At 44.4% G+C, this 15,792-nt stretch overlaps 2 protein-coding genes and 2 non-coding genes across 4 annotated transcripts; 1 reads left to right on the top strand and 3 right to left on the bottom strand.

The window, feature by feature from the left end:
- Positions 1–587: 587 nt before the first annotated feature.
- On the top strand, positions 588–1,785 carry Mccd1 (mitochondrial coiled-coil domain 1). Its single transcript, XM_020169678.2, is given in 2 exon segments — positions 588–802; positions 1,335–1,785. Coding segments are annotated over 2 exon segments (351 nt in total). The 5' UTR covers positions 588–631; the 3' UTR covers positions 1,515–1,785.
- Positions 1,785–12,842, bottom strand: Ddx39b (DExD-box helicase 39B). The gene is made up of 10 exons (XM_020169677.2): positions 12,510–12,842; positions 11,780–11,907; positions 11,411–11,503; positions 8,167–8,350; positions 6,499–6,617; positions 4,030–4,161; positions 2,891–3,000; positions 2,653–2,797; positions 2,336–2,483; positions 1,785–2,008 (listed from the first exon to the last, which is right to left on the bottom strand). The coding sequence occupies exons 1-10, from the start codon at positions 12,718–12,720 to the stop codon at positions 1,992–1,994; spliced, it is 1,287 nt and encodes a 428-aa protein (XP_020025266.1). The 5' UTR covers positions 12,721–12,842; the 3' UTR covers positions 1,785–1,991.
- LOC141410562 (small nucleolar RNA SNORD83) lies at positions 8,038–8,114 on the bottom strand. Its single transcript, XR_012435408.1, has one exon. It is a non-coding gene; the product is annotated as a small nucleolar RNA SNORD83 (small nucleolar RNA).
- A 435-nt stretch (positions 12,843–13,277) lies between the features above and the next one.
- LOC141410561 (small nucleolar RNA SNORD83) lies at positions 13,278–13,355 on the bottom strand. Its single transcript, XR_012435406.1, has one exon. It is a non-coding gene; the product is annotated as a small nucleolar RNA SNORD83 (small nucleolar RNA).
- Between the last annotated feature and the right edge of the window lie 2,437 nt (positions 13,356–15,792).

Here is a 15,792-nt window from a genome sequence, read left to right as displayed (position 1 = left end):
CAGTGGTTGAACAAAGCCTGATACCGTATGAGTGTCATACTGTCAGGAACCACAAATATAGGGGATACGACGGTGCCCAGGCCTATGAAGAGGAAACCCATTCACAGGCAATGCAAAACAGGACAAGAGAAAAAAAAAAGGTCATTCTGAGCCAGCAGAGGAAGGGGAAATAGAGGGGTACTCAGTACTTGAGCCAGGTCAGGATGAGATTTCAAGTTAGGTGGACCCGGACGTGACCCTTTCAGGCCCAACCCATCAGCTGCAGGGCTTTTTGGCTGAGACCAGGCCCCAACCGACATTTGCCCTGAGTGCTGAGTGAAACCATTTACACTAGTTTCCTTGTCTACAAACCAGCAATGTTAATTCCTGTGTCGAGGGAAAAGACACTGCTAATAGAAACAAACACAAGATGTGCTAAGTTACCTACCAGCATTCTAAATAAAGTTCTAAAACTGGCAGAAACATGTTTCAAACCAGTAACAGGAGTTCCTGGACTCTTTGTTTGGCTAGGCTGGAAGGAAGGTGGGGGCAGAACAGGGCAGGGGTAGGAACTGAAGTGAAGCCAAGGCCTGGAGGGAACCAGTTTCTGGTGGCTGTTGAGCAGCTCAGACAGCTCCCTACTTCACCTGCCATGGTGCTGCCTTTGCCCTGGCTTGATCAGTACTGCTGCCTTCACCTCCTTCTGCCCTCCTGTCCCCCAGCCCTCCAAGTATTCTGGAGGTGCTGCTCCCAGAATCCCAGGGCAAGCATGGAAAAAGAGACTATTTCTGTAAGCAGTGGGAAGATGGGCACACCTCCCAAGGTAAGTGGTACTCAAATGGGAGGGGGAGAAATCTGTACTAGAGCAGGACTTAAGGAATCACCTCAACCCAGGCTGTACCCTACACACTCTGTAGTTCCTTGCCTAGGTCCAACTCTCAATTCCCCAGCCCCTTCCTACCCCTGCCACACTCCAGTCCAGACTTCAAGACTCCCTCCCCCCATACCCTCCCTTTACCCAACTGCGTAGTCCACAAAGTCCTTGAACAGGAATTTCCCCCTAATTTAACAGTTAATTATTTCTTAGGGAGGAGGGACAACCAGCCCTCTCTTCCTCATTATCCCATAAACTTGCACAGGAGTTCCTGGGTCTTATCTGTCCGCCCTCACAGCGCCAACTCCCACCGCCCAAGATAGGCTACACTTTGGCTTCACAAGATGACCTTAAACTGAAGTCCAAAAAGGGAAAGGGAACATAATTCCTGACTTCCTGCCAAGCTCTGCAACACAGCTTTCAAGAGCTTCAGTCTTCTACCCTGGTTGATGTTGTGGCCCCAACCCCTCTTCCCATCCAGGGACCACCCCACCGCACAGCTGAGCTGGCCCAAGCTGAGGAGTTGCTGGAGCAACAGCTGGAGCTGTACCAGGCTCTGCTAGAAGGGCAGGAGGGGGCATGAGAAGCACAGGCCCTGATGCTCAAGATTCAGAAGCTGAAGGAGCAGATGAGACACCAAGAGAGCCCGGGAGATGCCTAAGCCCACCAGTGCCCTGTTCACCCTCAAACTGCCCCCACTTTCCCCAACCCTTCCAGAAACTGCCCAGCCTATGCCAGGCCATCAAGAAAATGGAAATTGAAAGCCAGAAATAGGAAGGTAGTTGGGATGCTATGGTCTCTGCATGTTTAGTCCCACTCCCCCATTTTGACCATGCCAACAGCAAGGTTCATAATCCTCACACAAATTTATGCTGGATCAAGCACTAAATAACCTCAGCATAAACACAATAAAAGACAGAGCACTTACAGATACTACAGACACATCTGTTTCATTTTTAGTTTTGTTAAAAAAAAATTCTGATAAATCAGGAACAGGTTTAGGAGTGATGGTGATGCAAAAGGAGAAAGCCTCGGGCCTAGGGGTTGTCAGGGACAGGTGGCAGTAGTGTCTTCATTCCCACACTTGTTGTCCTCTCCTGAAGAGACAGACTGTCACGTTCCAGAATGGGTGAGTCCTCTACCGTGTCTGTTCAACTAAGAGAGAACACTGACAGTTAGAATAAGGCATTAAAAGTGGACACAGGAACACAAAAGTGCACACATGCAGATGCTTGTGTACTGTGGGGATTCAAGGGATAGACTTGGGAGAAAGACAAATCATATGATGAGAAGAATCTATATACAGGTCAAAAAATATCCTAACACAGAATCAAAGACTAGGAATTGGGGGTAGGGGACAGAAAGCTAAGAAACCATTATACCTTAGATGCCCACTACCTACACAGGGGATTTAAGACAAACACACCATGGAATAAGAAGTATCTCAAGAAGTGGGGAGTCAAGCTCAGAAAGTCAACTCACTGTAGGAGGAGATGTCTATCTCATCAGGCAGCTCACTAATATTGACTTCAAAGCGGTCCTGAACATCATTGAGAATCTTGGCATCATTCTCATCTGACACAAACGTGATAGCCAAGCCTTTGGTGCCAAACCGGCCTGCTCTGGCCACCTGAAGACAACAAAAGGTAAGAATGAATCCCCAAAAGGAAAGAATGAATCCCCAAAAGGAAAGAATGAATCCCCAAAAGGAAGACACCTGGAGAAGAGGAAGATGTAAGGTACACAAAGATGTAAGAAAAAGGAGGTGGGATAGTGGGGTATCCCGGGTGAGGGCCTACCCGATGCAAATAGGTGTCAGAATCCTCAGGCATGTCATAATTGAAGGCAATGTTCACCCGCTCAATGTCCATGCCTCGACCAAACAGGTTGGTAGCCACAAGAATTCGTCGTTGAAAATCTTTGAACTGCTGATATCGAGAAAGCCTTTGTGAGAAAGGAAATTAGAAAAATGTTGAGATTCCCTTCTCTCCAATGGTCCCTTTTCCTCTCAAGGACACAAACCCCCTTCCAACTCACCTCTCTTCTTGGGGCATTCCACGGTGGATGGCAATGGCTGGGAAATTCTGCTCCACTAGGAGCTGGGCCAGGGCGATGCACCGTTGTACAGACTTCACAAAGATCACCACCTGTGTGTGGGGTGGTGTATAGGGGATGTGGGCCCAAGGTGTGTAAGAGCAAAGTAATGTATGAGAGAGTTTTCAGGAATTTCACTCTTCTAAAGGAATTCCTGAACTGGGGGCATGGCCCAAATGGTAGAGCACATGCATAGGGTTAGATTTCAGCAACCCCCAAAAAATAAAAAATAAAGCAATTCCTCTTATCCCTCATCACATATCTCCTTTTCTAATTTAAAAAAAATTTCTTTTTTGGCAGCATTGGGGTTTGAACTTAGGGCCTCAAATATGCTAGGCAGGCACTCTTACCGCTTGAGTCACTCTACCAGCCCCCTTTTGTGATGTTTTTCAATATAGGATCTTGTGAACTATTTGCCTGGCACTGGCTTTGAACCTTGATCCTCCTCATCTCTGCCTCCTGGGTAGCTTTCTTTCCTGCTCCCAAATACAACTTAGCCTTTCCCCCTTGGCTATAATTTCTGCTGAGGAGGCTGGCCTCTGAGGCAGTGTGAAGAATGATAATTCATGTTAATAGGAATATTAGGCAGAAAGGATAGGCTACCTCATGGAAACATGCTGAAAATTCCAACTAAGAACTAGAAAGACCATGATTAATATTCTTGCTCACAAAAAAAAAACACTAAACCTAATTCCAGGAAGTAGTTTTTAGTGCAAACCAGGTAAACTAAGATTAGTCTCAATAAAGAATACAAAAAAAGTACAGATTTAAGAACCCTAAATGCCAAAAATAAGCGTTTTTATAAACTTACTGAAACTCTTCAAGGATTTTACTTTTTGAGATTTATCTTACTTGAGGTCTTTATTATCTAACCATGCCAGTCATGGAACAGAAAAGCAGCTCCTACTTTGCTCACACTTAGCTCTCCAAAACATTTATATCTATATTCTCATTTTAAGAGAATTTCACCAGTCTTCCTATCATATATGCAGCTGCCTCGATAAAAGGCTAATACACAGGTTTTTACTATAGCTGGAAAGGTATCCAATGCCCATACCCTTAGTGGACCTTGAACAACTGACCTGGTTGAACTCAAGGACATCTAGAAGGTCAAAAAGCTTCCGGTTCTTCTCGTTGTCCTTCAGTTTCACGTAGTACTGCTGCAACCCATGCAGCGTCAACTTCGTCTCATCATCCACGAAGATCTCCATTGGCTGAGGGGGGAGGAAGGGAGTAGGGAACGGGAGGAGGGCAGAGTGGGGGGGTTAAACCTGGGGGGGGTGGAGGAAGTTGATCTCCAATACACCCCCATGGGGGGATAGGGAGAGGAATATTGAAAACCCCACCCTCCACACCAAAAATACCCATTTTGCTGTGGTCTCTTTCATACTAGATTTAATTTCCTTCCTATCAGTTGAGTTTTAAGACTGGCCCACAACTGAAAACTGTCAGGGGGAAAAACTTCGAAAAGTAACAGAGCAGTGAAACCACACAATGGCAAAATGCCATTGCCTCAAATGGAGGTGGGTAGAGGGAACAATGGGAGATAGTGCTCAAAGGGAGAACATGATCTGAACACCTGGGAAATGATGGAAAACAACGACTCAAGGTCAAAATAACTCCATCACAGCGGCTGTAAGAACATGGGGCAAGAGACAAGGATTTTTCCCTTTCAGTTTTAACTAGGAGAATCTTATGCACATTAGCCAAGTGGACACTTCCAAGATGAGAATGCTGTAATGGACATATCAAAATGCCATGTGACGTGTGCAGACCTGTAATCCCAGCACTCGGGAGGCTGAGGCAGGAGGATGGACAGTTTGAGGTCAGCCTGGCTATATAGTAAGACCCTTTCCTTTTTTTTTTTTTTTTGTCTTTTCTTTTTTGGTGCTGGGATCGAACCCAGGGCCTCACGCATGCTAGGCAAGCGCTGTACCACCGAGCTACATCCCAGCCCAGACCCTTTCTAAAAAAAAAAAAACATGCAAAAAATTACTCAATATGAATAAAACTTGCTCTTGGACCACTAAAGAATAGTTTTAGATGAGACTGGTCTCTGAACCAAGAGACAAACCATCTACAGAGTTTCAGGAAAGTCAATAAATGGACTTAAAACAAAGAGCAGATGGGCATTCATCTTTAAATTAAAAAAAAAAAAAAAAACACACATACACCCCCTTAAAGGGGAGAATAGTAGTATACAAAAAAAGACAGAAGTGGACATAAGGCAACTCCAAAGTCAGATTTTCCTAACACTCTCCATACTGTCTCCAGACAGTTAATAATCAACCAGGGAACATGATGTGTTTAACATGGGAGGAAGGGAAAAAAGCCCAAAAACCAGAAGCATAATCCCATAAGGCAGGCTAGCAGGGCAGGCTTTCCAAAGAGAAGTTCCATGGCTTCCTCCAAATCTAATTCAGAGATGGAGGTGTGGCTCAAGAGGTAGAGCATCTGCCTGGCAAGCACAAAGCCCTGAGTTCAAACCCCAGTACTATAAAAATAAAAACCAAATCTAATTCTAACCCAAGCACAGCTCAAGAGAAAATTATCCGAAGGAAAGGAGCATTGCAGGGAGGACAGGAACACACTCCACTGCTCAACGGGCTCTTCCAGCCCCAACCCTAACACCACTTGGTTACATACAAGTGGGAGCCCCCCTACCCCCCTGCTTTTACCTTTCCCACCCCTCTCTTGAGTATTAAAAAATAATCTCTTTAGAAAAAAAAAAAAAAAAAAAAGTCCACCACCCCATTTAGGATACCCCTCCCCCAACACATATGGGGGAAAATGGGGCACAGCACATGTTAGGTTCAGGAAAAAAACCGGGAACGGAAAAAGAGGCTGGTTTGGTCCTCAGCTTCCTGGTCAGGTTTCCCCGCGGCCTCCGCTGCCGCCATCCACTGCTTGGTGCCGTCTGCATTCCCTCGTCGTGCCATGGTGCTTCTCTGCTGCCGGCTCACATCAACCGAGGTTCCGATGGGTGCAAGGAAGTTCGGGTGGGAAGGAGTAGGGGATCGGGGATTGAGGTGCCAAAGGCCCCCACCCCTGGAGGTGGGGAGGGGGCAGATTGTGTGTTTGCTCTTCTTTTGGACGTGCCCTGCCATCTGACTGTCCCTCTCTTGCTCTCCTGCCACTGGGAGGTATGAGTTTTGGTGAACAGAAGACTCCAGCTGTATGTTTGATGCCACCTTGAGGGTGCGTGGCTGTATGGGATATGTAGAAGACGATGGATGGGTGGTAGGGCAGAAAATCCTGCCCTCCCCCAAAAGGGAGAAGAGGTTCAAAAAATGCTGGATTTTAGAAAAAAAATGAACACTACCCGCTCTCACGTTAACCCGACCAAGTCTTCCGGAGTTTCCCTGGCACCCGCGCAGACCCTAACACTAGCTGTCTCTGACTCTGTGTTTCTTCAAGGAGTCATCACTCCCAAATGGGCACAAGCCCCCTTCTTGGCGCTTGAAGGATAAGGGAGTCTGGAGGAAGAGGGCGAGGAAGGGAAGGAGGCATCAGGCGGGGAGTGGAGGGAGAGAAGGTAGAAGGGTATTTACATCTTGCATGAACTTGCGGCAGACTGGCCGGATCTCTTTGCTCAATGTAGCACTGAACATCATGACCTGCTTCTCATGGGGGGTCATGCGAAAAATTTCCTGGACATCCCGACGCATGTCTACAAAACGAAGAAAGAAAATACAGAAGAAAATGAACACCTATGATTTTAGCAAAGATCAGAAGAGGTGATGATTACTAGAAGTGAATATACAAGGAATTATTTCATGGAATGACCTTGGCTCTCTATTTTCTCCAACAGCTATAAAAATCAAACTGTAATAACACAACGGAAAGAGCAATGAATCTGAAAAAAGAAACATATGGGATAAGGTTTCAGTTATGTTTTAATTGGGCAAGAAATATGATGAAATCCTAAAGTCCAAGTCTACAAAATAAAGATAAAACTCTATCACAGAAGCTCCTAAGGACAATGTCTTTTAAAAATACTTTATAGGCCCTTCTCCCAACTTCTTTCCTCCAATCCCCCACCCTCCAGCAGTCTACAAATACTGAACTCTTAGTACATTCTAGAGATCAGTCCATTCCATGCCTCCTCTGAATCACACTTCCCTAAAAAGTTAGGCAAACATGACCTCTACCTAGAGCCCATCATATAACTCACCATCTTGAATAGCCTAACATCATTTTGAATGACTTCTCTCTGGAGCTGTATGTACTCCCACTCTCCCATTCACTAAAATTCAGTTCTTACAGAAAAATTTCTTTTTCTTTTTTGGTGGTACTGAGGCTTGAACTCAGGGCCTTGCAGGTGCTCCACTTCAGCTACTCCACCACCTGCTTTGTGTTATTTTTTATTTATTTATTTATTTTTCCAGTACTGGGGCTTGAACTCGGGGACTACAACTTTGAGCCACTCCATCAGCCCTTTCTGTGTTAGGGATTTAGGTTAAGGGTCTTGCAAACTTATTTGCCAGGGCTGGCTTCAAACCACGATCCTCCTGATCTCTACCTCCCTCCTCAGTAGCTAGGATTACAGACATGAGCCACCGGCACCTGGTGGGTATTTTCAATAGTCTTCCAAATTATGTGACCCGCCTGGCTTCAAACTTCAAGCCTCCTGATCTCTGCCTCCCAAGGAGCTAGGATTGTAGGTATGAGCCACAGGCAGCAGGCAAAAAAATTTTCTTTTACTAACCACACTTAGCACACTAGAATATCACATAAACTCCCACAATCACCAAATTAATTCTAGAACTTAAGTTTACAAACTTATTCAGCTATAAATTCTGATCATACGTGCTGTACTGACATGCCAGAGAATAGACTGTCTCCTCCTTCAGTTAACAACTCTACCGTGACAGACAATGTAAGAAACCTATAAAGAAAAAGGTAGTGGTGGGAATGACATACCTAAGATTATTAAAAGTCCCCTACTCTCAAAGGTAAAGAACATCTATCATAGAAAAGAAGAACTTTACAGAACTGGTTATGTAGCTTAGGGGTAGAGCATGTGTTCAGCATAGTCAAGGCTCTGGGTTCAATACCCAGCACCAGAAAAAAAAATGCATACAGTCCAGAGCCATCAGTCATGGGTGATAGATTAAGAGTCGTCTTTGCACTGAAGTGCTCCTTTTTCAAATAAACATCATTTGGCTCTAAAGGACAACTCCCCAGACCATTACTCCAGTCCTAGCACGGCCACTCACCGAGTTGTTCAAGCATCTTATCACATTCATCCAAGATAAAGTGTTTAATGTGTTTGAGGTTGAGGCTCTTGTTTCGAGCCAGGGCTAGGATGCGGCCAGGAGTCCCCACGACGATATGCGGGCAATTCTTCTTTAGCACCTCTTCATCTTTCTTGATAGACAGACCACCAAAAAACACAGCAACCTGCCAAATCATGGAAGAGAGTTTCACAAGGAAGATTCCAAACTCCCCAGAGCTCCCATTCTTTCAGTTTGATCTAAGCCAACTGTTAGGAGGTGGCAGAGTGGTTCAAGTGGTAGACCAAGCGTGGCCCTGAGTTCAAACCCCAGTATTGTTAGGAACACTCAGAACTAAAAGGAACTTTAGAGATCACCTCATCTAAAACTCTTATGTGCCTCCCCCTCAAAAAACACTGAAGAAATAAAACTGACTTGTTTAACATTACATGTCTAATGAAGGCAGTCACGACATGCATTTGGTTCTGCTGCCTCAATCTAACAACGCTTCTTCTCATGAAACTTCATTAAAAGAATAACAACAAGAAATCACTAGAGTGTACTGGAGGTTCCACCAAAAAAAAAAAAAAAAAAAATCAGAGGAGCATCAAGCACCACAAAAAAGCACATGAACACCAAGCTTTCTTAACTGAACCATCACACAAATCCTACACAAATTAGATTCAGGCTAACCATCAAGCAAATGGTTGTTAGGATTTGGGCCTTAATACAGTATCAAATAACATCACCAACTACCTTCTGTTTTAACAGGAAAAGAACAAGCAAGGAATCAGATTATCATGACCCTAATTTTTGGCCCATCTTTTCTGTTCCTATGGTAAATCTAAAAATCACAAGTGACAGGTAAGCCAAGTTTGTAGTGAAACAGGAAACACAATCACCTATGAATACTACTCCCCAAAATGTTTAACTTTCATCAGTTAAGCTTTCAAATATAAATTTCAGTTTACAAGAATTATTAGGGACAGCTGGACGTTATGACACAAGCCTGTAATTCCAGCTACTCAAGAGGCAGAGGCAGGATGATCTCAAGTTGGAGGCCAGCCCGGCCAAGTTAGCAAGACCCTATCTCAAAAACAAAAATGGGCTGGGGCATGTCTCAAACGGTACAGGGCTTGCCTAGCATAGGTGAAGACCTGAGTTCAACTTCTAGTACTATCAAGAACAACAAAAAAACCTCCAGATGGGATTCTGGGGGGAGGAGATTCCTAGAGTGGAGGAACAACCATGAGGGAGTAACCAGAATGGGACACTCTGTAGAAGTGGCCCAGTCTCTTCAACAAGTCATTTTAATGATTTTGAGCAGAAGGAAAGTGAAACAATTTCTATTTGATTTTTTTTGGACAAGTGGTCTGGCTATGTTGCCCAGGTTGACCTTCAACTCCTAGGGCCAAGCAATTCTGCCTTATCCTCCCAAGCAGCTGGGATTACAGGCACATGCCACTATGCCCGGTTTCATATTTGATCTTGACATCAACAACATTCTCTTTTGAGTGGCACAAGGGTGAAGTTGAACCTACAGAGAAGGAATGCAACTATGTTTCCACAGTTACAACAACGTATATGGTTTCCTCATTTTCAACTTTTAACCTCATCCAAGTAAGAGAGATTGATGAAAGTACAGAAAGTAAACCCACTGACAATTTAGCAGTGGAAGTATACAAGCACACATAGGTATATACATATACATGGTTGCAGATCAGATTTAAAGAATTAAATCCAGTTTCAAACTACCAGAAGAAAAAAATAGTATACACATATTAAATAATGCTACATAAAAAAATGTCCAAAGGGCCTATGTGACAAATTCAGAAACCAGTACCTAACAGGAAGGACCATTTTTCTTTTTTAGGAAACGTGATTACCTTCTGTAAAATAGGATCATAGATGGGAATAAACCTTTTCATTTTAAGACCTTTTGTATTAAACATTTTTTGTTGGACGGCACTGGGGTTTGAACTCAGGGCCTCAGGCTTCCTAGGCAGGTGTTCTTAGTGCTTGAGCCACTCCAGCAGACCTTTTTTTTGTGAAAGTTTTTCTTGAGATACGGTCTCCAGAACTATTTGCCCAGGGCTGGCTTTGAACCAAGATTTGCCTGATCACTGCCTCCTGAGCAGCTAGGATTACAGGTGTGAGCCACCTGCAACTTAAGCATTTTTTTTTTATCATACATACTTTGGTTTTTAAGAAACTACTCTCAGTTTACTGATGACTCAAAACATTCCTATTTCCATTAAAAACACAAAGTAATAAATGGCATCCTGGCCTGTAACCCCAGCACTCCAGAGGGGAAGGCAGGAGGATGGGGAGTTTAAGGCCTGGGCTACACAAGGAAAACATGTCTCAAGGGGGTAGGGGGGAGCCGGCCACTGGTGGCTCCCAGTTCAAGCCCCAGTACAGCCAAAAACAAAAAAACAAAACAACAAAAACAAAAGGTGTGTGTGGGAAGAGTAATAAATAGAAAGAAAATCTGAGCAAAAATACTGTTCTTGGGCTGGAGGTGTGGCTCAAGTGGTACAGTGCTTGCCTAGCAAATACAAGGTCCTGAGTTCAAACCCCAGAACCACCAATAAATAAATAAATAGGCACTGCTCTTCACCCCACCCTAACCAGGAAGGAAGCTACAAATACCAGTGTCTCCTAACCTCCAATCACATAGGCATCATGTTAGAATGCATTTTAATACTCAGTAGGTCTGGGATAGAATGCATATTATCTGTATTTCCATCAAGTTCCCAAATGATGCTGAAGCTACCATGAATATCAAGGTTTTATAATAGAAAACACCTCAAGCCAGACATCTCTCAATCTCTTAAAATGCACACACTACACTATAGCTGTTTTAGAGATTCCAACTTTTCTCTTGCCACACACCCCAAATTTCTCAAACTATCAGGCAAAGCACAGTAAAATGATTCAAAGTCAGTGAAGAAAAAAAAATAACAAAAGAGCAGTGTGTGGTCAGCGTCATCCAGAGCCCGATCATGAGTTCCCATGTTACAAGGTTTATTTACACTGGATTAAACTATAATGCAAATTGAAATGAACCCTACATTTTAGTAAAATCTCTGTTCACTCTAAATTCACAGAAACTTTCAGTAATATGTACACGAGGTTCTCCTATACGGGTTTAACATCTGAGAGAAACAGAAGATTGTTGATCTACAAGTTTCTGATGCTCTTAACACCCTGATCCTCCCTCTCAAGTTTCTTTACCTTGGCTTACCTTGACATTGGGCATGTATTTAGAGAAGCGCTCATATTCCTTGCTGATCTGAAAAGCCAGCTCCCGAGTGTGACACATCACCAGCACAGATACCTTAAAAAGGAAACACATAGAGATAAACATACAGTACATATATACCCCTTTTTTATTCCCACTGGGAAAGTGTCACAAAAGCACACCTGGCAGATCATAAATGATTTCATCCTGAGATTTACATCATTAAGCTTACGCTTACTACCCAACATCCCCCTGGTTATCAAGGATGACAGAGTTCAGAAGCTCTCAAAGCATTGGGTAGCTGGGCCAGGAACACATTTCCACTTCATTCCTAACCAAAAATACATCTCCCCGCAGCCTCCCCAAATATACCTGCCCAGTAACTGGCTCCAACTGTTGCAGTGTGGCCAATACAAACACTGCTGTCTTTCCCATGCCTGACTTGGCCTGGCACAGGACATCCATTCCCAGAATGGCCTGAGGGATGCACTCATGCTGGACTAGAAAATGAAAGGAAAGAGAAAAGACAAATTAGACTTCAGCCTCAGGTAACTCGATGACCCTTTTTACCATGCCAAACCCATTTCTTCCCAAACAATTTTCAAAATGTTTACCTGATCCCTGCCAACTTTTAAATCTTTCCTGTCTTTGACCCCTCAATCACACTTTTCTCCAAATCAGACTTCGTTCCTTCTAGCTCTTGCCTCCTTCAGGCCTCCCAACTAGTGCTAACAACCCTCTGGCATCTACCAAGAGCTCACCTTCAATGCTCCTTTCCTAAACTGTAACAATTCGTGACATTTGAATACTGGCCACATGCCATTTCTCCTACTTAAGTTAGGCAAAATGACAAAATTAAAGACAAATGAACAAGCAAGCCAGGCACAAAAACAAATAGCAGTCCTCTAAGTTGTCTTGGGATCGCTAGCACTTTTGTGCTACCATGAGAGACAAGACTACACGAGCCTCTTCTATTGTATCTTGGTTCTTATTTCCTGCTCTACCCTAAATAAAAATCTTTACCACCTGAGGAACCAGACATATCTTTTTCTTGTATCCTTAAATTGCCTAATTAGTACTCTATGCCCAGCAGAAAATTTACCTTCAGATGGATGCTCAAAGCCACAGTCAACAATGGCCCGGAGCAACTCTGGCTTGAGCAGGAAGTCACGAAAGCCAGAGCTGTGGATGGAGACGTAAGAACCTTTGACATCTTTCTTGGCAGGGGCCTCAGCCCCATCTCCCCCAGCAGCAGTCTCCACTTCATCATCTTCATAGTCCAAGAGCTCATTGTCCACATCATTCTCTGCCATAATTAGGCCGGCAGGGGGATAAGGGAAGAGATCTCTGGATAAGTTCTCCCAGAATAGGAAAAAAGGGGGAGAGGGAAGCTTGAGGAACAGCAAAGGAAAGATACTAGTTTCTGATAGAAGAGCTGGGGGAGGGGGAAGAAACAAGACAAAAAAAACCTTAATCAGACTTGAGAGCAGACCTTCACCAACTCTATTCCATCCCCACATTCTTCTTACTTTCCCTAAACTATAAGCACCCTTTACCTAGGGGGAAAAAAAAGTAACAAAGATACAAAACATAAAATGAACAGCAAATAGGGAAAAACGAGAAAAGTGGTCTTGAGGGACATAGTTTCTAAGGAGATTCAGGATCACACTAGCAGAAACCAGTTAAGAGTAACAGAAAACCAAGTTATAAATTCCTAATCTGTAATAACAATAGTGGAAAAAGAATAGATCATGAAAGGGTGAATACGACTGACTTGGAAAGGGGAAATCAGAAGGATGAGAAAAATCCTTTAAAATCTCAAAGACGACTGCTTTCTCTATAATCTCGAGGTATGGATTCCTAACAAGGCAGCCATCAGTCAAGGGTGATAGATTAAGGTCAGCACGGCGCAAAGCGCTCATTTCTCACAATGAAAACATCATGTGGCTGCCATTCACCTCCCACTTCTCAGTACCCTTCCACTGCTTAAGAAAACACCTGTGTGGCAGGCCTGACGGCTCAAGCCTGTCTGTAATCCAGCACTTGGAAGAAATAAAGGAAAGATAAACAGATGCAAGGAGAAAAGAAAACTCCTATGTAATTAGTGTAGGAAAAAAACAAAAGCAAAACGTTAAGGCTAGCTCAGTGATAGAACGCTTGCCTAGGAGGCGCAAGGCACTGGGTTCAGTTCCCAGCACTGCAAAAAATTGGTAAACTTTAGTAGTCATAAAAAATAATTGAGAGAAGTAGCCCCGCTACAGCTTAACAGAATATTTACCAAGTGGTCTTACATCACTCTTCCACTCCTCCAGATGACTTTCCAAAAAGCATACATGACAGCACTTGTAAATATTTAGAAAGCGCTTCAAATAACCGTGGGCAAGCAGGGATGAGAAAAGTGCAACTGGGCCCAAACGTGGGCTTCTCCTAATCCCACCACCGGTGGAGAAAAGCCCCGCCCTCCACAAATGCCCAGGACCAGGGGACAGCTGGCGCCGCCTCTCGTCGTCGCTAAGGCCTCGTATAAGCGAGGGACCCATTGAAAGAGTCGGGAGCAAAGGGAACACAATGGCGCCGGAGCCACCATCTTGGATTGGGCCCCCCTTGCCTCCTCGCCTCCCCCCAAAAGCTCTTTGCTCTGGAAAGGGATGAAAGCAATGGAAATAACTACCCAACTAGGCCCTAGCAACCAGACCGTCGCTTATGGAAGAGGTATTAAGAATCCACGTAACAGGATGACCAGGGAGAAGCGCAGATGGAGGCGGATAGTAACGAAGGCCAAAACTTACCTTAGCAGGGCGAGCGCGTATGGCGGCAGAAACACAGACGAAAGAAGGAACCTTCCTTCACTTCCGGTTTCAAGCTTCCCTCTACCCCGGCCTCCCGCCTTCTCGGCTGCCAGAGCGCAGGCGCAAGGTGCCAGAAGAAGGACCTTCACCAGGTCTATGGTCGCGCGCGCTCCGGAGTTGCCTTTGGCGAATGCCTGTCAGAAATTTTTTTTAAAGCCACTCTAACTCCTCCGCTGCTGCCAGAAACAAAAAAAGGAAACTAACCTCTCCTCCTACTGCTATTTTTCTTCGCTTCTCCTTTCTTTTCCCCCCCCATTTCCCGTGATCCTGTACGTTTTCTCCACACAGGTCTTCTCTCTGGGCACCTCTCTGTGAGCGCACGAGAAACGAGCGCGGCGGGAGGAAGCTGCGAGTTCCCACGGGGTCCTTGGTCCAGTGGTCAAGGTGACCTGCGGCCTGCTGGGCTTGTCTAAATGTGGTCTTGCTACAGCTGAAGACTCAGGAACTTGGCGTGAGATGTGCCCAGAAGTCCTGCTCCTACCCCTTCCCAGCCATGGGGAGGGTGAGCGGCAATTGTTCAAAATGAGGTTGGCAAGTGTGAGTCAGGAAAGTGTTCTGAGGTGGAGGGGAAGAAAGGGGTCTAGATTCCGACCCAACTGTTAAAAATAAATGGTAAGCCTCGAGAGTTACACAACTTTCCATAAATATTGTTAATTAGCCCCACCCCAACAGCTCCATTGTTCGGCCTAGATTCTCCCCTACCCCATGAGACTTTTGGCATCCCTCTCTTTGGAATGCTAGATTAGTCAGATGTAATGTCCTGCTGCTTAATAAAAATTCCAAGTGTTCGGTGCTTTCTCTGTTAGCACACTTAACCATTTTACACTAAGAAGTAGGTACCGTTATTCCTATTTTGTAAATAAATAAGTGAACTTGGAGAAGTAAAGCTGCATGTCCAAAGCAGTACAGATAAGGTGACAAGCAGAATCCAAACACCTGTAATTCTCTTACTATATTCTGCCTCCCCACTTCAAGAATCTGGTTACTAACACACTACAGAGCCAGGCGCAGGTGGCTCACACCTGTAATTCTAGCTAATCAGGAGGCAGTTATCAGGAGGATTGCAGTTTGAAGCCATCACCAGGCAAATAATTAGGGAGAACCTATTTCAAAACAAAAAAAAGCTGATGGAGTGGTTCAAGGTGTAGGCCCTGAATTCAAACCCCAGTACCACAAAATTAATAATAATAATAATAAATACACTGCAGGTTACCTCTTTGGTTCAAATCCTTGGTAAAGCACGCTTGTCTTCTGATCCAAGGATGAAGTCATAGAAGAGCAGTTTCCCCAACCCTGGTATCAATTTATTCTATGGCATTTATCAACTGCCTACTATGTGCTTTCCTAGGATCTAAGGATGCAACAGTGAACAGCCCTGTCTCTACAGAGTTTACATAACAGATGAAGCACATAACCATAATGTGAAGTTTCAAGTGTTACGAAACAAAACAAGGTCAGAAGCAAAGAGTGCTTGTTCCTACACACCAGCTTTTCTCTTAAAATTGAGTAATCACATTTCTCACTTGAGAGAAAGAG

The sequence above is a fragment of the Castor canadensis genome, chromosome 8, assembly GCF_047511655.1.
Source record: "Castor canadensis chromosome 8, mCasCan1.hap1v2, whole genome shotgun sequence".
Classification (NCBI taxonomy): Eukaryota; Metazoa; Chordata; class Mammalia; order Rodentia; family Castoridae; genus Castor; species Castor canadensis.
This window is presented reverse-complemented; position numbering and strand designations above follow the sequence as displayed.

What these genes read in the sequence shown, in the direction of transcription:
- Ddx39b (XM_020169677.2), bottom strand. Translation starts at nt 12,720, where the DNA reads ATGGCAGAGAATGATGTGGACAATGAGCTCTTGGACTATGAAGATGAT. An exon ending in GCCGCAAGTTCATGCAAGAT is followed by an intron (nt 4,162 to 6,498) that starts GTAAATACCCTT and finishes CTCCCCCCTCAG; the next exon opens with CCAATGGAGATCTTCGTGGA. An exon ending in GGAATGCCCCAAGAAGAGAG is followed by an intron (nt 2,798 to 2,890) that starts GTGAGTTGGAAG and finishes TTTCTCACAAAG; the next exon opens with GCTTTCTCGATATCAGCAGT.